Source organism: Prionailurus viverrinus, chromosome B1 (genome assembly GCF_022837055.1).
Source record: "Prionailurus viverrinus isolate Anna chromosome B1, UM_Priviv_1.0, whole genome shotgun sequence".
Taxonomy (NCBI): Eukaryota; Metazoa; Chordata; class Mammalia; order Carnivora; family Felidae; genus Prionailurus; species Prionailurus viverrinus.
This window is the reverse complement of record NC_062564.1, coordinates 132,728,445-132,750,715: the sequence shown is the minus strand read 5'-3', so window position 1 is coordinate 132,750,715 and position 22,271 is coordinate 132,728,445. Positions and strand designations below refer to the sequence as shown.

Genomic DNA, 22,271 nt, shown 5'->3' with positions numbered 1-22,271 from the left:
CACATTCATTCATCTGGCAAGTGTTTATTGAACACATACTATGTCCTAGGCACTGGGATTACAGGAATTAACAACATACGGAATTTAGTGTGGAACAAAGACACTGAACATGTAAATACCAGTGTCACATATGTTATAAAAGAAAAAAAACAGGATGCCAGGGAGCACATACTCAAGAGAGCTCACCTTGCCTGGGACCTCAGGTGACATTCCATGTTCAGGTCAAGGAACCATTAACTACTTTTCACCTCATCTTTGTCAAGACTTGCCCTATCAAACTGGGCCTGGCTTTTCCAATTCTCAGACTTCACTGATCTTGCTCCTTCCTTGACTTCAAATAGTTGAATTTTTGTTCCATCCCTTCTCCCTCCCTGCACAGGATATAAATAAGTAGCCTAATGGCTTACCAGAGCTAGGAGCGATGATATCAGAGAGTGTACTGTGTAATGCAGTTTGCACAGGAAGGAACCACACAGTGTTAACAGAAGAACCACATGGAACCATAAACATTTACTGTTTGGCCTGACAATAAAAGAAAGTGGACATAACAAATTTCCAAAGTTCATGGGAATTCCAAAGTTTCAGTAGCCGTTAGAGACTGGGTAAAATGGGAAGTGAATCTAAATAAATAGAGCCTTTAAATTATTCTTGTTCTAACATTAAAACCAATAATAACAAAATCCTAAGGCTTCCATACAATACACCGAAGTTGAAATAACATGGTGATTCATTTCATAAATCCTTGTTGACAGGGATATTTCAGAATTTATCTCAATCCTGCTCAGGGCAAATCAAAGACTAGACTTAAGATGTTTGATAATTAATATTAATTTTCAGTCTTGATTGGAAAGCCTTGTCTTCTCTCTTACTCCTCTCTTTTTTCAAGCAGGATAAAAAAGGGAAATGGACTTTTGTTTACTATGAATGTCTTATTTGTTATCAAAGGTATGCTTCTAAGCTCTTCTAAGCAGTAGGCTTAGAAAGCATAAAGAATGTAAAAATATCTTGAAAGAATTTAACACTTCATTAACCTTATACTTCTGACATAAAAGGACCTCTCCCAGATAAGGTAATACCCTTCCATGCACTCAATAATTCTTAGGTTTTTTTTTTTTACATTTATTCATTTTTTTTTTCAACGTTTATTTATTTTTGGGACAGAGAGACACAGAGCATGAACGGGGGGAGGGGCAGAGAGAGAGGGAGACACAGAATAGGAAACAGGCTCCAGGCTCTGAGCCATCAGCCCAGAGCCCAACGCGGGGCTCGAACTCACGGACCGCGAGATCATGACCTGGCTGAAATCGGACGCTTAACCGACTGCGCCACCCGGGCGCCCCCATTTATTCATTTTTGAGAGACAGAGACAGAGCACAAGTTGGGGAGGGGCAGAGAGAGAGGGAGACACAGAATCCAAAGCAGGCTCCAGGCTCTGAGCTGTCAGCACAGAGGCTGACACAGGGCTCGAACTCACAAACTGCGAGATCATGACCTGAGCCAAAGTCGGACACTTAACCGACTGAGTCACCCAGGCACCCCATGCACTCAATAATTCTTACAGGTATTGTTTTCTTGATAAAATATTAAGTATAAAGTTATAGGTTTCATGTTCTGGATTTTATACAGAGGCATGAAATATCTCCCCAAAAGGAAAGAACTTATCAGAAGGAATCACTGAAGCATAAGGTTGAAACTCCATTGTAAGAACTTCGAAAATCTGTATTTTCAGTGATACCTTTTAGAATCTAGACATTGCTGGTTTTAAGGACGACCTTTCTTCTGGATGCTTCCAGTTGTTCACTGAATTTAAAAAGAAACAAAAGAACAAAGACTCTGGATTCCATCTGTGCAGGGAACAGTGTGCTAGGCTCTTCCTTACATTACCTCATTTCAAAAAGCCCAAACGGGGTATTTTATTTTATTTATTTTTTAAATTTTTTAAATGTTTATTTATTTTTTAGAGAGAAAGCATGAGTGGGGGAGGGGCAGAGAGAGAGGGAGACACAGAATCAGAAGCAGGCTCCAGGCTCTGAGCTGTCAGCACAGAGCCCCAAGTGGGGCTCGAACTCATGAACCGTGAGATCATGACCTGAGCGGAAGTCAGATGTTTAACAGACTGAGCCACCCAGGTGCCCCCCGGATATTTTATTAAAATGCCAGCCTCTTGAAAACCTACCCAAAGAAATCATACTTTAATTTTTGGCATTTTGAAGGGACTCTAAAATTTTTTTCATTGACCATTGGAGATCTCAAGCAGATTCTCTTTTTGGATAAGATGAGTTGATTCAAAAAATTAAAAAGATGTGCCACAAAGTGATAAACCGATGTTCAGTTGTCAACACATGCATTCAAACAAAAACACATTTAAGGGCTGCAAAATGATTACTTCAAAAATAAAGTCACAGTTGCGCCTGCATTTGTGTCTGAGCAGCAGATTCTAAAACCAGCTTCTCTCTGCCTACCTGTCCCTGTAAGCATCACCAGTGTTCCTCATTCTCATGGAAACGTGACTCAAAACAAGAAGGAAAGACCACCTTTCCCAACAGCTGTCATTTGTTGTCTTAACCTCACATGCATCTCAAGAATATGTAAGGAAAAATTTAAAGGACGGTATTAAGGAAGACAAATTGTCTTCATGAAAAATGTAGCTGGAAACAACATCACATCCATCCATGGCGGGCATGTAAGTGTTGGCCTCTCAATCTGATGCTGTAGGAGGTGTGAAATAGAATACCGATTACACAGAATTCTAGGAGGGGTAACCAAAGCCTAGACTTATTTTTCATCTCTGCGATTTAGGAATTATTGTGGCATTACTAGAAGACCAGATTAACTATTTAGGTTGTAAAATAAGTTCTAGAAAGTGCTGCACATGTTGAATGGTAAACAATCACCGTACATGGCAAACAAGGGAAAGAGCTTTAAAAATGGAAAATGGATCTTTTTCACAGTCCATCACTAACAATTAAATATACATTTCCTTCAGTGAAAGAAACCCATGCCTTCATGAGGAGAAACATCATCCGAATCTTATGGAGTGGTGGCTTGTTTTTCTCCTGTGGGGCAGTTGTGAAAGAAAGGTGACATGGATTGCCGAGCTAGATTTTAACTCACTGCCTAATTTTATCTCCTAGCTGAACTTATTATGGTGGCAATGATTATTAATAGTGAGTGCTTCAGGAGAGCCAACCGGGGGCCGGGTGCTGACTGGTAACTGCACATGGCGGACCCATGTAAGAATAGGACCTGGCACATGGAAGAAGGACTTGAGATTTTTTCCCCATGATTCATCCACTGCCATAGGAGCTGCCCACAAAATACCAAGGCAAACTGAGTTCAGCATGGGTTGAGTTTCGGTGCCATCTGGAATTTACGAGTTAATGTTATGAAGTCCATCCACAAAGGCTGCTCTATATCCTTTTATCTTATAGAGGATAATAGGCTGAAAAGGGAGGAAGCGGAGGAGACCTCTCTAGGAGGCTGGCGAAGCAATTTTCTTTAAAGTAACGTTCAATGGCATGATGACTAGGTGCTTGCTGTGAGCAGAGGAAAAGAACAGAGAGAGGGTGAAACGAGAAGAAAAAGGAAACGACGCGATCACGGGGAAACTGTGCTCTGACAAAGGTACCTGGTGTCAAGGAAAAAGATGTCAGCTCGTTGCCTGGGTCCCAAGGAAGGAAGCTTAAATGGGTTGGAAATAAGAGATGAAAGAAGTGGCCCAGCAGCTGGAAGTCGGAAAGAGGAAGCATTCCCCTTCCATTAGCTGGCTAGGTCGATGAAGTATACATGACAAGAACTGAACATAGGGAATATGATGAGTCCACAGCATTGGCAGGGAACGGGGGGGGGGGGGGGGAGTTGGCAATTAATTCCCAGCTCTTTTATGCCAATTGTATACAAAGTGTGCATTTTTCTAAGAAGAAGTCTACAGCTTTTAGATTCTCAGTCTCCTGGATTGTAAAACTCCATGGAGGGTAGGGACCGGAGCCGTTACTGAATCGCAGCTTCTAACACAGTATGTGTCCACAGCAGGACTCAATACATGCTCCTGAGTAAATCCATCAGTGAATTAGAAAATGTCCAATAAAGATTGGGAATCACTGGGTTAGAGGAAGAGTTCTATGTATAATTAGTATTTCAAGATTCAGAACTCAAGAACAGGTTGAAAAATGATTTAAATCTGGCCAAAGAGAAAAATTGATAAAAACATTGAAAGTAGAGTTGAAAGCATTTGGAAGTAGATTATGTACACATACATGAATGAAAAATGGGGTTAAGCACACTGAATGGAAGCCAGGGTTGGGAAAAGGGAAATCATTTTGGCCAGCATGGCGATGCCCTTGGAGAACAAGGAATATAGGAAATGACCAAAACTTTAAGATATAAACAACATAAGGGAGTTAGATACTTTTTCTCCATGGCTTACTTAAAATGAGACAAAACTCAGAAAACAAATTGGGTTTAGTAACTCACACTGAGTTTATCTTAATTTGAAAATTAATGAGATAAGTCTCTGTGATAGATCCACTAAACTCACTGCCTATTTATTTCAATCACTTAAAAAATGCATAAAACATAAAAAAAAAATCAAAGCAGTAGCTTTGGCTTTTTGTTTTATTTTACAGAAAATCTAAAGAGAAATCTCCATGCTATTGAAGTTTCTCTCTGCAAGCAAAATAAAAGATTTTAAAAAGCTATGGAAACCAATTTGACAATAAATTTCATATTAAAAAAAAGAATTTAAAAAGCAAAGAGTTCTTATGATTTCTCATGGAATCTTTATGTCTCAGTATTTGCCTTTTGAAAACCAATCACAGTCCTGTCCCTTAATCTCATTATCCCTTACTGACAGTCTAATAATGCTTCCCATGTGCTCTCAGGAATGTATGAACAGCCCCATTACAGTCACAATTTTCTTAGCTACTCACCTCAAAATGCTGGGTATGTCTGCCGTCTTTTTCATTTTCTTTGCTACAAGTAACAGCAACAACAAAATATCATAAAAGGTCAATCTGTTTTAGAACAATGCTTTTCATCCATTGAAATTTATGACTTCATTCATTTTAAAAGGAAGCTGAATGGCTCTAAATTAGATTCTGATAAAATTCGAAAACAAAATAAAACAAAAAAATCAAAATAAAATAAAACTAGAAACAACAATGCATACAGTGGTCTTTAAGAGCACCATGGCAGATTTTCTATTCCAAGCATTTTCCATGCTACAAAATACTGTTGGTGAACATAGTCTTTTAATTCTATTCTTTTTAGTTCTTATAAAGCACATTGCATTAAGTGAAAAAAAAAAAGCTATTCATGCTCTTGTAAGCAATTTGAGGAGAAAATGCTAAAATTACCTTTCATCGGACATCAGTTCAACATCATCAGGTCCAGCCCTCTCATGAGATGGTGTGGAGTTGAGGCTTTCCATATTCTGTAACAAAACAAATTATTGGTTATCCAGTAAGAATGGTAAGAAACATGCAACAGAAGATCCTCCTTTATTTAAAATAGTAAAATCAGATAATATGCAGATATAAGCTAATTCAAGTCCTATTTCTATCTTTGTTAAAACCAGTAAAATTATGACAGTTTAGTATATGCCAGTTGCATAAAATTGGATGTTGAGTTTTATCATCCCCTTAATGAAGGTATCTGATACCATCATAGAAATGATCACTATATCCTATAATGTCCTTGTTAGGTATCATCCATATCTTAGAGCTAACCATAGCAAAACCCAGATTGTCAGAATATCAGGGTGGCGGCATTTGAATTAGAACTAAGGAGGGGCGCCTAGGTGGCTCAGTCAGTTGAGTGTCCAGCTTTGGCTCAGGTCATCATCACATGGCTTGTGAGTTCAAGCCTTGCATTGGGCTCTGCACTTATAGTGTGGAGCCTGCTTGGGATTCTCTCTCTCTTTCTCTCCCTCTCTCTGCCCCTTCCCTACTTGTGCTTTTTCTTTCAAAATAAATAAATAAACTTAAGAAAAAAGAAAAAGAAAAAGAACTAGAACTGGGGAATCTGACCCTGAATCTAATCAGAAACCAAGGTAACATTCATTGTTCATTTAACATATTTTCAGTATAAACTGCAAATATAAAGTGGGAAGACACATAGCTAAACTGTAAACTATCCATAAAAAGAAATGGCGTAAAGAACCTTTGTTTCTGTGATATTTAATATTAATCTTTATATCAGCTAAGATGGGAAAAATATAAACAGGAAATTTACTTTGAATAGCATGTATTTCAGGCTGGCCAAGAGGGCTTTAATACTTGTCGGGAGGCATATCTGTAAGGTTTTTTGACTGCCTCTATGAATGTGGCCAAAGCTTTCTAAATACAATTCAGGCAACTGAGCACCTAATAAGTAAGCCATCCCCATGAAGGAAGATTACAAATAAGCAAATGAGAACACATTTACATTCACTAAACTGAAAAAAAAAAAAATAGCTGCCTTGGAGATCTGAACCTGAATTTCACTGAACTCAAAGATTCGTATCTGCATTAAAAAGACATTAAGCACAACCCACCTATTGTGTATCATTAGAATAATAATATTGAAGCAACATGTGTTCATCTACATATTTATAGCCTTCCATCATGAAAAACCCTTCACAAAGTAAATCTGACTAAGGTTCACAATAATCTGATGAAACTGACATATATAAAAATCTTCACAAAATAAACACATAATTGGAGTAGAAAACTAATCTTTGGCTCGGTAGATGAATGAATTATTTTCCATTTACCTTGGTTTGACCCACTTACCTGGAATTCATAAAGTTTAAAACCCTGGGCTCCATCAAACAGTAGAAACAAAGGGAGAAACAGTAAGTATAACATAATAGAATGGTGACTCTGGAGTCAGAATGTTTGGGTTTGAATCCTAGCTCTATCATTTACCAACTGTTATGATCCTAAATGACCTTCAATTTCCTCTTCTGAAAAATGGAGATCGCAAGACTTAATATAGGTGGTCATGAAGATTAAAGGAGATAACACATGTATAAGCACTAGAATAATACCAGGTACATTTAAAGGATATTAGCTATTGTTGATGCCATGATTATTATTTCTGAAACTGTGAGATCCACCTCCCCTAAAATATTTTACTATTATTTCTCCAGTTAAGGAAATGTCCCCAGGAACTGGAGTGTTTGTGTCTTCCATTACTAAACATCAATTTAGACACTTAGATAATTTACACAGTTGATTTGAGAATCGATCTGACAAATGAAAATTATGACAAAATTCAATTATATATTTAGAAGAGGCCTCTCTAAAATGGATCTCCTTGAAGCAAAGCATAATTGCTCTTATTACCCAAATGTGATCTTCCTGAAAAACAAGAGATATATCTATGACAGACAATCTTTGTTTGTTCTCATTGGTAATCTTTAATAGATTATCAAAATCTTTAGTGTAAGATCTTGGGCAACAGTATTAGGTTTTCCTAAAGTTATGGAACATGAATTCCTAGGGAAAGTACAACCTTCTACCCTCAGATAATTTTAGAACTGTGTCAATGAAATACATTTTTTAATTATATGCGAATGACTATTTCTGAATAAATAAAAATCTTCACATTAAGGCTAAGAAATATTCAGAAAGAGAACAGAAAATAAGCTATAATATTATATGAATTTAAAGATACTTCAGTAAGATGCTATAAGAATTTTTTTCTAAATAGAAAGAACCAAGATATAATTGATTATAGATTTTGAGAATTATAGAAAAAAGATAGCTATGTTAATAATGGAAAGCTTTGCAAAAAACGGCTGTAAAATGTGAGAAAGTCTAGCTGTTCTCCAGGGTTAAAATAAGTAAGCAATAACTTCAACTCCCTCCCTGACCCCACTTTTAAAACATGTTTGATCCCTATGTTTGAGAACTCCCCAAGGATTTGAGTTTTTATAGATGTAATAGACAAAGGGTGACTTTCAAAACTGTTCTATATTCCTAAGACTTTATGACAATTCCAACTTTCATGTTGTCTACACGTTTGAGACTGTTGAATATTCATGAGCTGCTTTCGCTTAAAGCAGCAAGTGAGCACCCAGTGTTCCTCTGCCAAGGCAGTTGGGTTGCCCCTATACCTTTTGGGAACAGGAACATGTGAAGAATGTGTTACAACTGGCAATCTACCTCAATTTTTTTCAGAATGAAACAACAGTAGTAAAGATCTCTGAATACAGTAACAAAAGTACCTATTTCCATGGGCACAAAACATGTTATAAATTCTAACTTCCATTTTTTGCCTAAGGTTTAGGAAGGAAAGATAAATAGATCAGCAATTCCTCCACTTCAGTGAGATGAGAAAAGAGGAAACAGAATGTGTAGGTTAAAATAACAGGTGAATTAGAAGACTTCCATTGTATGAGAAGTATGCTACTGGACTTTCGAATGTTCTGCAGTTGTTAATAGTATTTGTCTTATGAAAAAATACTGACTCAATGCCTTCTGAAGATTTTGAACTGTTTTATGTCCCAAACACTTCTCTAGGTGTGGTAAAAGAGTGGTTCATTAATGTTTTCATTTATTAAATGTTAAAGTAATAAAACTCTTTAAAAATGTTTTATTGCATTCATTTTTATTTTAATTGGTCTTCTAAACTTAGGCTCTTTTAAATAGGTCATTTTAAGAAATAGCAAAGAACAGATTATGACTTTAAGTATAAATTAATGAAACTGCTTCTTGAACTGTATTAAAAAAAACAGATAAAGCTTAGTCTACAATCCATAAAATTCTGCTTCATTTAAGGCTTACCAGTGACTTTCAAAACACACATATCTGCTATGATATAATTTATTTGGACAGTTTTTATGTGTCAGAAGGAAGTGAATTTTAAGAACCACCTTCCTTAATTATAAAAATATCCTGAAATCTAAAAAGAGCAAAAGCCATGAAAAAATTAGCCTGAGACTGTGGAATTTATTTTCAATTCTTCCCCTTGGCCCCCCTCTCTGTTTTGGCATTAAAAGCTAGACTCAAAACCTGTTTGACCACTGAAGCACTTGAAAACACTTGGAGCAAAGACAAATTTGTCTTCTAGAACTGTAAAATGCTGACAAAGCCTTTATAGAAGACACTGAAAAAAAATGCCTTCTCTCAATATACAAACAGCTCAGTCTGAAGGCTGCAGAGAACACTGCTAGTCAAAACAGGTTCATTATTCTAACCTTGAGCTCTCAGAGAAGGAGAATATTTGATATATTCTTATTAACGAAGGATTAACGTGGATTTGAATTTCTTTTTGTACATTTTATGTTTTCCTGCAGAAAACCGTATAACTTAATCCATATTTAAAAATAACTACTGGTAGGGTACGAGAATGCCGATAGAAGAGGTTGCTAGCTATCCACCCAAATCCACTCTACTTTCCTTCCACAGAAATAAGTAGCTCCAGGCCCAGTAACATTTCCTGGCCTCTCTTGCAATGAGATATGGCCATGTGATTAACTCCTCTGCTATAGGCTGTGTGAGGCAACGTGTGTGGCTTCCAGGCCTGGCTGATAAACTACCCCGGCAGGTACATTCCTCGATGCTCATGATGTCCTTCTGTGAGTCGGAATGGAGATGAAAACCACTGTAGTGTGCTGGAAGCTACTTGAAGAAGAGGGAGACAGTTGGCCTGGGTCTCGAAAAACTGTATGGACCAAGTCCTCCACTTCTCCCCCTGGCTCTCAACTCCTGTTTTAGGTGGTTATGGGAGAAAGAACATTTACTGTGTTCAAGACCTTGCATTTTGGGCCTTTTGTGACACAAGTTACCCTTAAAAATATGGCACCCATTCATGCACTCGTTTTTTTCAACACATGATTTTGGTAAGTGCTGAACTCTGCTATGCATTGGGGTGCAATGGTAAATGGGGAACCAGACAGACACTGGTCCTTGCCATCACGACTTCTGTATTAAGTTCTTGCTCCAACTGTGGTTTGTTACACTCTTAATATTTTTCATTTCTAGATAGGTTCTTTCTGAATGATAATATTGGCAAATCAAAATTCAAAGTGGCTAGCATATTCTTTCCTTATTCAATAGTATGTACAGGAAAGAAATACTAGATGTGTATAAACATGGTGAGATTGAAAAGTCAGAAGGGTATTTATGTTTCTTAGGTGAAAGGTAGCTTGTGGCTAGGACATAGGGGCAGACCTTTAGCGTAATGTAAAGGAGGTAGTGGGGCAAACCATTCAAGTGTCTGATGAAACAGTCTTTAGGTCAAAGTAAGTTACAATCAAACCCCTCCACCCACCCACTAGGTTCCACCCTCTATCAATTACTCAAGAACACTGATTCTGCAATGGATCCCCTTCTCTTGCACATCAATTCGCTTCTCTATTGACTTATCTTACACAAATACTCTGCGATATCACTGTCTTTTAAATACTCTCTCTTGATCTTGCATTGTCTCTGATTCTGCCGCTTCATTTTTCCTCGCTCTTAGAGAGCCACACGTGTTCAAAGACTTTCGACACTTGCAGTACCCAATTCATTTCCTCTGATTCTTTCTTGAAACCGACCAACTGGATGGTTTCTTCTTTCCTCCCACCTAAATCTACCATAAAGGCAGATGTGGGTATTGCACTATTCCAATTTCTCTCCTCTGATTTGTTGCTGACTAAAATCCAGTAAGGCTCTTGCCCTGTGTTTGTACTGAAGATTGCTAGTTGCTCCTTCCTAATCTTTTTTGCCTATACCTTCTCACCTGCCTACAAATGTTGGTATGTCCCAGAGTGCAGTCATTGGAGCCCTTCTTTTTGCTTGTTCCCTACGTGCCAGCACAGACCATCCCAAGGCTTTAAATGCCAACTGGTGCCAAAGATTTCCAAACTTATCTTCCAAAGACTTCCAAACTTCATCTCTCCGCTGAGCTCCAGATTCACACACCTGCTTACTTGACTTCTTTACTAATGAGCATCTCACGCTCAACATATCTGAATGCAACTTTTGGTTTTTCCCTCTGAATTTGCCCCTCCAATATTATTCTCCATCTTTCCAGTTACTCTAAAGGTCTTGGAGTCATCCCGCACCCACCTCTTTCTTCACATCCACATCCAATCTATTAGAAAATCCTCTTTATTCCCTCAAAATACATCCATAGTCTGACCTCTTCCTGCCACTTAATGGCTATCATCCTGGCCTAAATTGTTATCACTTCTTGCTTAGATTACGTCAATTATTTTGCTTTAGTGTTTGTTCATCCCTTACCACCTCTGCGCTATTCTTAACACAGTTGCTAGAGCGATTCTTTCAAAAGGTATATCAGAAAATTATTTTCTTCTTTTTAATCTTCTAGTGGCTCCTCATCTCACTCCAGATAAATCCCAAAGACCTAAAAACAGCTATAAAGGCTTAAGTGATCAGTACCCTTGCTACATCTCTGACCTCATTGCTTATAATGCTCCTTCCTCAACCCTGTTCCAACCACAGCAACCTCTTGCTTATCCTCAAATAGGCGAAGCCTGCTGCCCCCTCTCCCCTCTCCTCACCTGATGGCTCACTCTCTCACCTCTTTCAGGTCCCTGCACAAATCTTCTTAGTGAGCCTGACCGGGGTATCTTCTGTATATCAGTCCTTCACCCCACACCACTTCCTGTCGTCTCTGCCCACCGCATTTTTTTCCACAGCATGTACTGCCATCTGACTATATATTTTCTTGTTTCTTATTTGATCCTATAAGAATGTAAACTTCAGGATGGCTGTGAGTGTATCTGTTTTGACAACTTCTGTGTCTTTAGCTCCTCAAAGAGTGCTTGTCATACAGTTAGTTGTTGTATAGTTGAAGGAATGAATAACTTTAAATCAGTGGTTCACAATGTGGGGCTTTTTTACATTACATTGACACTACCCAGAGAATCACTGTCATGTAGTTTGTGACAGGAATTAGTGCACGGAAAACAAGGGTTGAAAATTGCTGCAGTAGGTAGAAGACTGTTTTGCAGGGGCAGGTAAGACAGCCTGGGGACAGGAGAGGGTGGCAGTATGCAGACATGTCAGGTGACTGTTTTGATATTCCAGGGCAATTATAACAAGGGCCTCAGTGATGTAATGGCAATACAAAGGGACAAGGGGGTCCTTCATACCATTTTTAAAGTAGAGTCCACTAAATTTGACAACTGACTGAAAAGCTGGAAGAGGGGCTGGGGGCAAACAAAAGGACCAAGAAGATGTTGACTGATGAAATCAGATGGGTACCCTGGTGAAAAAGAGATCCAGGAGGAAAAGACAATGAATTCAGTTTTAACATGCTCACTTTCTAAGGTGGACTGCAGAGAGCTTCAATCAAATGTTGACTTGGCAGTCATTGGTAGAGAGGTGACATCTGACACCATGTGAGTGGCAAAGCTCTCAAGCAAAGATGGAAAAGAGAAATGAGACAAAACTTGGGAGCATCTACATTCACCTATGCTTTATGGAGGCTGAGCCAGTGAAAGAGATGATGCAGAAGAAAGTCATCGTGATCACAGGACACAGGAGAGGTCAGTGTCACCAAGGCGAAGAGGGAGAGGGTTCTGAGAAAAAGGGAAGAAGTATCAAGCCCACAAGGGCTTGAGGAGTCAAGGACCAAGAGAATGTCAGAGCACAGGGGTCTTAGAAGAGCAGTTCCAATTCCATGTCCAGACAGCGACAGGGAGAAAGCAGGTTTCCCAGAGAAGTGGGCGTAGATTCTGGGTTACTGGGATTGAACAAGCAAGTGTGAGAAGCAAGATTCAGAACAAGGAAGTGCAGACTGTTCAAAATGTTGGATAGCAAGTGAAGGAAAAGAGACTGGTCATTAGAATCTAGGGAGCAGAAAGGAACTTACGTGTGAACAGTGTTCGGTTTTCTCTATTCTTTAGCACATTTAGTTGCATTTAAATCTCACAAAAAAACCACAGTGAGCATTAACAGTCCCACTTTACAGATAAAGTAACTGAGGCTAAATAACATGCCCACTCGCCATAGATATTAAGTGATAAAGTTGAAACTGAAAACTGAGGTCTGACTACAAGAGCTATGCTCTTTCCTTGAACCCTGCCTGTGATTTCAGAGGGTGCACAAGGCATTAAACAGATATCGTTTATAAATAAGAGAGCTGCTAGACTATGTTTTCAGTTTTTGTACAATAAATGTGATGCTTACTCTATATTTTATAAAATTAGTATACTCATATGGGGAACATCTGAAAAACAGAGCATGCACTAACAGCCGCTCTTTTTTTTTTTTTTCCTGAGGAGGCTTCACGCCCAGTGTGAGGTCCAACAGGAGCTCGAACTCATGACTGTGAGACCAAGACCAGAGCTGAGATCAAGAGTTGGACTCTTAACTGACTGAGCCACCCACGCGCCCCTTGAGTGACAGTTACTTCTAATACTGCTACCACCACCATGATATTATCAATCACTTTAGGCTTACTTCCTTTCAGTCTTTTTTCCTGGGAATGAACATTTTTATATACATTTGTACACACACACGAGATACATACATATACACACATACAAATATGTACACATATACGATACATACATTTATAGACATACATATATAAAAATGTACAGAGACATATATACATATATAAATGCACACTTCATAACCCACTTTTAATATTGAAGGATATAGTAGACTCTCAGTGCCACCACTTGTATGTGACCTTGGAGATGTTATTTAATCTCTTCTGCCTCATTTCCCTCATGTTTAGAATGAGACTACTACTACTACTACTACTACTACTAATAAATCTGCCTTATGGATAATTGGGAGTACTAGAATTGATAATATATACAAAGCACTTAAAATATAACTTGTCAATGTTTTTTATTTTATTACATGGTCTTCCAAATAATAATTTTACTGAACTGACATCCACATTACTAATCTGATCTCGTACTTTTAAGCATTTAGATTGCTTCTAATTTTCCATGATTATAGAAAGCCTTGCAGTGAGCAAATTAATACTCACGGTCTTTTCCATATTTAAGTAGAACTGAGTGGCAGAAGTATGATTACTGGATAAAATGCATGACTGAGTTATGGGCTTTTGATTCAAGCTGTTAAATTGCACCCAGAAGAGGAAGCTTTTAGAGGTGGATGCTTTTTCTAGGCCAACAGAAATGAGCCAGTGGACAGGAAGCCATGAAAACCGTGTGAGTGTATGTGTATGTTTGTACATGTACATAGGGGTGGGGTGGGGAGATGGAGGTAGAAAACAGAATTTACACGGACACTTCTTGAGTTAGAAGGTAACCTCAGAAATTAGAAAAGCCATGTTATCATTTGAGCAGGTGAGAAAATAAAATGAGTGGAGTTCTTAGAGATGTTTTGAAGCAGGAGGGAAGCTGCTAAAACACAAGCTGGGTGTCCTAGTTCTTCCAAGTAAATGAGGAGACAAGGTTTTGCTCTGAGAATGACTGAAGGGCACAGGCATGCGCTAGGAGTTTAAAGGAGGAGGAAAAGCTTGGGACCGTGGCAATAATTAGAGATAAGGCAGAACACTCTAATGTCACTCACTACCACTAATTTTTAAGCTCTGAATTCTCTGTAGCCTCTTGGTTCCTGCTGGTCATGACTGTCTCAAGAGGTGACAGGGCAAAGGCAAAGTGCCCAGCCAGTTCCCACCTCAGAGGTTCCAGATGTGCAAGATGCTTTTTTTTGGTCTACAGCATATTCTCCTTGGTTGTGTTGTGGGCTGGTGTGATCAGTGTGAAATTATCACTCGCTGTGTTCAGGTCCTCTCCTCTCATTTACTCTGGAAAATGGCTTTTGCTCCTATCTCTTCAACAAAACCGCTCTTATTCAGTGATCTCCACCTTGCTAACCCCAGTGGTCAAACGTGCAGTCTTCTACTTGACCCACCGTCTGACCTTCTCCTTTGAGATACTGGGTTCACCTGGCTTCGAAGGCATCAAATTCACCTTGTCTGTCTTCTACTTTGCTAGTCTCTTAAGTCTCCTCTCCTGGTACCTTCTCATCTCTCCATCCTCTAAAGGTTGGTGTGTCTCATGGCTCACAGCCCCTGAGGTGACTTTTCTTTTCTGTCCACACTCACTCCCTTGGTCTTTCAAAATACACCCAGAATCCATCCACCACATCACGATGACTGCAATGCACCACTCTAGGAGGAACTGTTCACATTTTAGTCTATGGGAACAGTGCCTCTAGAGTAGTGCATCATACAATCTGCAAGGAAATACATGCTGACTCTGGTATCACCTTGTTCAAACCATCATCATCTTAACTCCAGATTATTGCAATAGCCTCTTAACTGGGGTTCTTCTTTCTGCCATTGCCTGCTTACTGTCTATTCTCAACATAGCAGTTGATTCAAATTTCAGTAAGTCAGATCACTATTCTACTTAGAACCCTCAAATGGATTCTCATCTCATCCATATTAAAGGCAGAGTTCTCACAATGATCCATGAGGCCCTACTTCATCTGCCTACTTTCTCCCATTACCTCTTTAACTTTGCTCACTCTCCTCCAATCACAACGGTACCTTTTTGTTTTTTTGAACATTCCAGATAAATGTTGTCTCAGGGCCTTTGCACCTACTAGGATAGTATGGGTTGCTTCCTCACTTTCTCGAAGTCTTTACACTCAAATGTCAAATTCTTGGGAGATCTTCTCAGATCACTCCATTTAAAATTGCATCGCTTGCTCCCTCACAATTCCTGTCACCATTTCCAGCTCTATGTTTCTTCCTAGTAGTTATCACTATCTGACGTATTTTGTGTTTTACTTACTTATCTTGATCATTGTCTGTTCCCCCTACTAGAATGTAAACTCCATGAGGACAGTAACTTTTGCCTGTTTTTCTCACTGCTGTATCCCCAGGATCTGAAATATTTCCTGGCACATAAAAGCATATAATTATGTATGCATTTCTCCCCTCTCCCACCCAGTTTAGAAATAAATGTTTACTCAGGGTGTAAAGCATGTGAAATGGAGCAGGAAAAGGTTTTGGGGGAGATTTGGGAAAAGTAAACCTAGAAGGTTAAAAGTAAGTGACAAGTTAAGATGCACAACTTAACTTTTAGGATGGAGACTAAAGACTTGCTATGTTCCCTGGCTATTTGCTTTGTGGTTACCTGTGAAGATCAGATTTAAAAATTCATGGCATATGACAGTTAGAAAAGCTCTTACACAGCACCTTTACTTTCTACGTGGAAGTTGTGTTGGCAGGGTTTTCAATTATTCACTGCAAAAAGACATGGTCCACTTGGCTCACTTATGTTAATACATGACATTCACAATCCTGGAATGAGGAAACTGGCAACTAACATGGGGGCAAACCCTTTCACCTAAAAAGACCAAGATGGCATTGGGCTCTCCCATTCAAATGTTTTTAAGCAAAGAATATGTCTATAGTTATTATATCAATCAAACACAGATTCTAAGGAATAAATGTACTTTTGCATTTTTATTAGCTATCACCACCATGCTAATTTAAGACATTATTCCTTGTGGAAAAGAAATATTCATGGCTTCAGTTCACGTAAAAAGGGACTGAAATAGAGTACATTCTTTCCAATGAAGTGTTGGACTTTTAGTCATTGTAATCTCTTTGGCAGATAAGCAAATTGTGGGCCAAATAAAGAGCTAATGAAATTAGCACCATTTATTTTACTTAAAAATTTACTTTTCCCCTACACAAGAATTAAGCTAATGCTAAAAACATTTAATATGTATAATGGTTCCAAAGCTTACATTCATTATTTGGAGTGTATCAGAAATGGACCTGAGGTGGGTGATTGCTTCTGTCCCTTCTAGCTGGTCACTATTACTTCTAGAAACAGAACATCAAGACATTTGGAGGGGAAAAAAGAAATTAACTTGTTTCCCTGAATTTGCCTTTATGTATATTTTATTTAGGGCAAAATTGGGAATCTTCTCTGAGCACATGCATAAATTGACAATGGAAAAGAGGTGGCCCATATTAGTAAATGTATGAAAAACCCAGCATGGAGCTAAAAGCTGGTCAGAGATAAAATAGATCAGAGTATTTACACATTGCGTGGTAAAAGCGGACATTACCTAATTTATTATGGGGACTCCAGCTCATGTTATATTATAAATTTTATCTTCAGTTTTTATTGTTGTTGTTAAATTTTTAAAAACTAGATGGACTAAGAAGACACACTGTGGTTCTCACTTTTCAGAGGAACTGAAGCATATACAGAAAAGGATGATGTATACTAATAGTATACAATAACTTGTAATAACATATATCAAATCAATAATCCAGGGTTCAATTCTGAGGTAACTGTGTAAGAGGCTGATATTTTGGTTTTTTTTTTTTTTTGTTTTTGTTTCTGGTTAATTTGGAAGAAAATAGTTTCTAGAGTATAGGTTTAAACTAAATTTCTGAACACAGAGATTTTTGTACACAAAGATAGTTGACCCTCTTTCTCTATGTAGTTTTCTTTCACTTGGCTTTAAGTTTATTAATTTTTTTAAATAGTCATATATTCAAGAACAAACAGAATGGGGGGAATAAAAAGGCTTTATTGGCAATATTTCAAAAATAAAATTTAAAAATGCTCCAAAGAATGAGATACAAATCAGGCCAATTTAAATAAATAATAAGTGTTCTTTGTTTCTTTTGGTAGAATATAATTTTTCTCGGCTTTGATTTTAATATTAAAAAGAAATATAAGTGTGCATATTTAGTAGCTCTAAGGTCTTCACAACTCATATCCTATAGTCCTATAAGCTCATGATTGGAATTATTATTATTATTTTACATAGCAAAGAAAAGAGATGTGGTATTTCCTAACTGGCTACAAGTAAAAATTTTACAGAATTTTCACTTACCACAAGACCATCTTGATTTTCATTGAGTTCAGAGAGTTTGGAACTGGATTTCTGACGTTTAGGTTTGCCCCTTTCTCCAACACAACCAGAAGTATTTTCATACAACTTTTCCACTTCCTGAGCACTCAAAATACAATCTTCGAGGCTGCTGAACCCAGAAGGAATATTTTCTTTGTCGATAAGTCCCCTTGAAATGAAAAAAAAACAAAAAACCTTGATTTTATTTTAAAAGGTAAAAGGGACATTTTAATGACACTGTCACTGCATCACATGGGAAATCAGGAGGGTGCCCAGAAATTCCATTTTGCCTCTTTGATCAAAATCTGAGCACAGTGCTACTCCTGAGACCAACTGGTGCCAAATAAATCACATTAAAAGAGAAATTATTCCTAGAGGCAAATTGGCAGGGACTGTGTTTCTACCAATGAACAACTTTTGTATTTCTACCAAAAGTAATTTGTATTCAAACAGAGAGAACAGTGCAAGCTTACAAAAAATCTTCCCATTATTAATAAATTATACCCCCCCCCACATACACATTTTATAATCCAATGTGTGAAGAAAAATCTGAAAAGGAAATATGTTGTCTTTTTCTCTAGAATGGGACATGCTGATTTTTCCAAATGATGAAGACATTTCAGCATAGTAGAAAAGCATGAGTAACAGAATCCAACTGCATTTGATAGTCTTGGTAGAAATAGTATAAGTTTATAAAAACTACAGAATACACAATATTAAAAAAAATTTTTATGTTTATTTATTTTTGAGAGAGACAGAGTGTGAGCCGAGAGAGGGGCAGAGAGAGAGGGAGACTCAGAATCTGAAATAGGCTCAGCTTAGAGTCTGACGCGGGGCTCGAACTCACGAGCTGTGAGATCACGACCTGAAGTCAGAGGCTCAAGTGACTGAGCCACCCAGACGCCCCCAGAATACAAAACATCTTAAGTTAAATATGGATTTATTACTTATCAGTACAAAGTTTCATGACTTAGTTTTAGCTTCATGACTTAGTTTTAGAAGTAGATATGAATGCCGTAACTATAGAATTTAATTCACTTAATATTACTGAAACAATGAGTATCTTAAACATTCCCTCAAGGAGTTTTCACAAAATTAAATTACTTAGCAAATTATTTGTCTTTTACTACATCATGGAACAAATTAAGCCATCAGTATAGCGTCATGGCTTGCCAAAGTACAAATGAATGAGATCTCTCCCTTATTGTATGACTAAATTAAGGTAACTCCCTACTACTCATGGAAATACATGAGCTCTAAAGAGCAAAATTGATGACTACATTTTACCATCAGTTCAACCACATCCCAAAAAGAAAGATAATGTTAAATATTTATTCTGCAATCTAAATTCATATCCTGTTTTAGATGAGCTTATCATGGAGGCAAAATTATGAATTAAATATTATACTATCTTAGACTATCTTTGGTGATTTTTAGCACTCCACATTTAATTTAGTCTTATTTTATACAACTTTTAATGTAAAAACATATAGACTTAGTAAAAGTATATAAAAGATTGATGCAACAGTTATTAGAAATATCCTAAACATAAAATAACAGAAGGCATGAGAAAGCTGATAGGGGCTAACATGCTGGCACATATACTCATGCAAACACTCTTAAATCTTCCCCCTTCATGTGCTGAGAGAGGTGCCTTTTATGGATAGTTGGATGAGTTTGGTATCAGCTTCAAAAATAGTTGTTTTACTATATAAAATCTGTCTAATCGCTCTTCTGACTTCCTCTAACTCCTGGGGTATACATCCTACTATTATTTTTTTAGTGGGGGTGGGGGTTTATGTTTGAAAGCTCTTAGGACAGAATTGTTTACCCCCAAATTCCTATGTTGAAGCCCTAACTGACAACGTGACTGTTTTGGAGACAGGGACTTTACAGAGGTAATTAAGGCTCACTGAGGCTATAAGGGTGGGGCTCTACTCCGTTAGAACTGGTGTTATTATAAGAAAAGGAGGAGACACCAGGAAAGCATGCACACAGAAGAAAGGCCATGGGAGGACACAGAGAAGGCACTGTCTGCAAATCGAAGAGAGAAGTCTCTCATCAGAAACCAACCCCATCTGCACCTTGATCTTGGACTTCCAGCCTCCAGAAAGGTGAGGAAATAAATCCCTATTGTTTAAGTCCCCCAGGTAGTACTTTGTGAAGGTAGCCCCAGCAGGCTAATACAAAAGCTAAAAACTAGTTTTAGAAATTAAAACACAAAGTTTATTTTATAATCTTTTTGAATAGTGAATAAATGACTGGAATAAGTCCTGTCAAAATAAATATATGAAAATCTGTTCAGTGTGTTCATGTGGAAATCCTGTTCTCTTCAAAAAAAAAAAAAGTCTCTCAGTCAACACCTTTCAGCCACAGTACAAATGTGACTGTGAGAGCACTGGAATACAATTCCTGACTGCAACATTCGGACAGCTTTCAATCATACTGGACATCACTGAGATTTGACCTGAACTCCAATCTCTGCGGCTTCTCACTTCATCTACAGTTTCTCCCTCACCCCTACATGCACACTTAATGTTCTAGTAATACCTAACTATTTATCGTTCCTCTAATAGTACAGCATAATTTTTTCTTTTACTTTGAACTAGGAATTTAATATAATATTTGTAACAAAGAAATCTGTATATACATTTCCAATTTATTGTGTATTGGACAGTTGAAACCACTTTAACTTAAATTACGCTTTGCCTTTTAGAAAGTATTTATTATAAAATTTTCACACACATAGAAAAGAAGAGAGACTCACAACGAACTTCCATATACACCTCACCAAGAGTCAACATTTCCATGCACCTGGCAGATGCCAAGCTTTTTAATAAATGAATTAAACTGAAACCTTTCACATAATGAACATATTCCTTAAACCTTGGTATTTTTTTTTTTTTAATTTTTTTTTTTCAACGTTTATTTATTTTTGGGACAGAGAGAGACAGAGCATGAACGGGGGAGGGGCAGAGAGAGAGGGAGACACAGAATCAGAAACAGGCTCCAGGCTCTGAGCCATCAGCCCAGAGCCCGACGCGGGGCTCGAACTCACGGACCGCGAGATCGTGACCTGGCTGAAGTCGGACGCTTAACCGACTGCGCCACCCAGGCGCCCCAAACCTTGGTATTTTTATGGTAGAAATAATAACATAAACCTGACGTTTCCTTTTAAATTTAAACAATAAATAATTAGCATTAAAATGAAATATTTACAGTCTATCTTCTGTATTTGTTTAAACAATGTCACGATGACTTTAGTATAGACTTTATTGGCTCTTTAATCTCATCCTGAAATATGGTCATCACTGGCTTTAAGGATATATTTTTTTAATTGGTTGCAGCTCTAAGTTGTTAGGAGGCCAAACAATAGACAAAAATATAATGAGTTTGTATATTTAAGAACTCTTTTTTTTCCTTTTTTTTTTGAGGGGGAGAGGGGCAGAAGGAGAAGGAGAGAAAGAATCTCAAGCCGGCTCCATGTTCAGCACAGAGCCTAATGCGGGGCTCGATCTCACAACCATGAGATCATGATCTGAGCCAAAGCCAAGAGTCAGACGTTTAACCGACTCAGCCACCCAGGCACCTCTTTAAAAACTCTTTTTAGCCATTCCATAGAGTTATTAGTTTTGAATAGAATATATTAAAGTCTAGCTTAATTTTTATTTTTTAAACAAAGCCTGATGAAAATCTTTGATAAATGAATCAATTATGCATAAGTATATACTGAGAAAAACATACTTACTATAGGCTATGATAACGATTCTCAACCTTTGCACAATCAGTGATATGTCACTGTATCTCCTGGGGACATAATGGAGAGGACTTTCATGGGGACAAAAGTAGTAGGTCTGGGGCCCTGAGAGATAAGGGCCTCACTCCTCCACAGACCTGGTGAGCTCAGAGAGGCAGTGCAGTGTGGCATGGAGGTTGAAGAGGAAGGACTATCAAGACACGCTAATTACCCAGCATGTCAGGTGAGGAGGAGGCCATATGACTAGGAGGGCGAGGCCAACAGGGAACACAGGAAGGGGACTTCTGCATGCCCAGACCACACACCAAGGAGAAAGAGTAATGCAAGACTGTAAGTTACCTTGGCCACACACAGTTTGCAGCCCGAGATTCACTCACTCAGTGCACAACTTAATCTGACCACAATGAGTAAGCAGCATGAGCAGTGAAGGAAATTACCAGAGAAGAAACTTTAAGGGGAAGGCTGGAGTTTTGTGGATTGTTAGATTAGTCAGCTTCTACCATTTTCCATCTCATTTGTTCTCCTGATATTGATAGTAAAATATGATTGAGATAACTTATATTAGAAACATTCCCAACTCTGGGAAACTAAACTCTGCAGGAAAGGTTACTTACTCTGTGTTTCGTATTTTTCTGTCTATCCCCGTTCACTGTGACCTTACCCCACTGTGCTGTCCCCTGCCTGCTGCCGTGCACCCACCA

General features: G+C 38.1%; 1 protein-coding gene across 9 annotated transcripts in view; it reads right to left on the bottom strand.

Moving 5' to 3' along the window:
* Positions 1 to 22,271, bottom strand: part of FAM13A (family with sequence similarity 13 member A) — a 417,828-nt gene that overhangs the window by 44,284 nt on the left and 351,273 nt on the right. For all 9 annotated transcript variants that reach the window (XM_047855783.1, XM_047855780.1, XM_047855782.1 and 6 more), the window contains 3 exons: positions 17,796 to 17,982; positions 5,355 to 5,431; positions 4,929 to 4,971 (listed from right to left, as the gene is read on the bottom strand). In XM_047855783.1, coding sequence (XP_047711739.1) covers positions 4,929 to 4,971; positions 5,355 to 5,431; positions 17,796 to 17,982 — 307 coding nt within the window. The remainder of the gene's footprint in view (positions 1 to 4,928; positions 4,972 to 5,354; positions 5,432 to 17,795; positions 17,983 to 22,271) is intronic.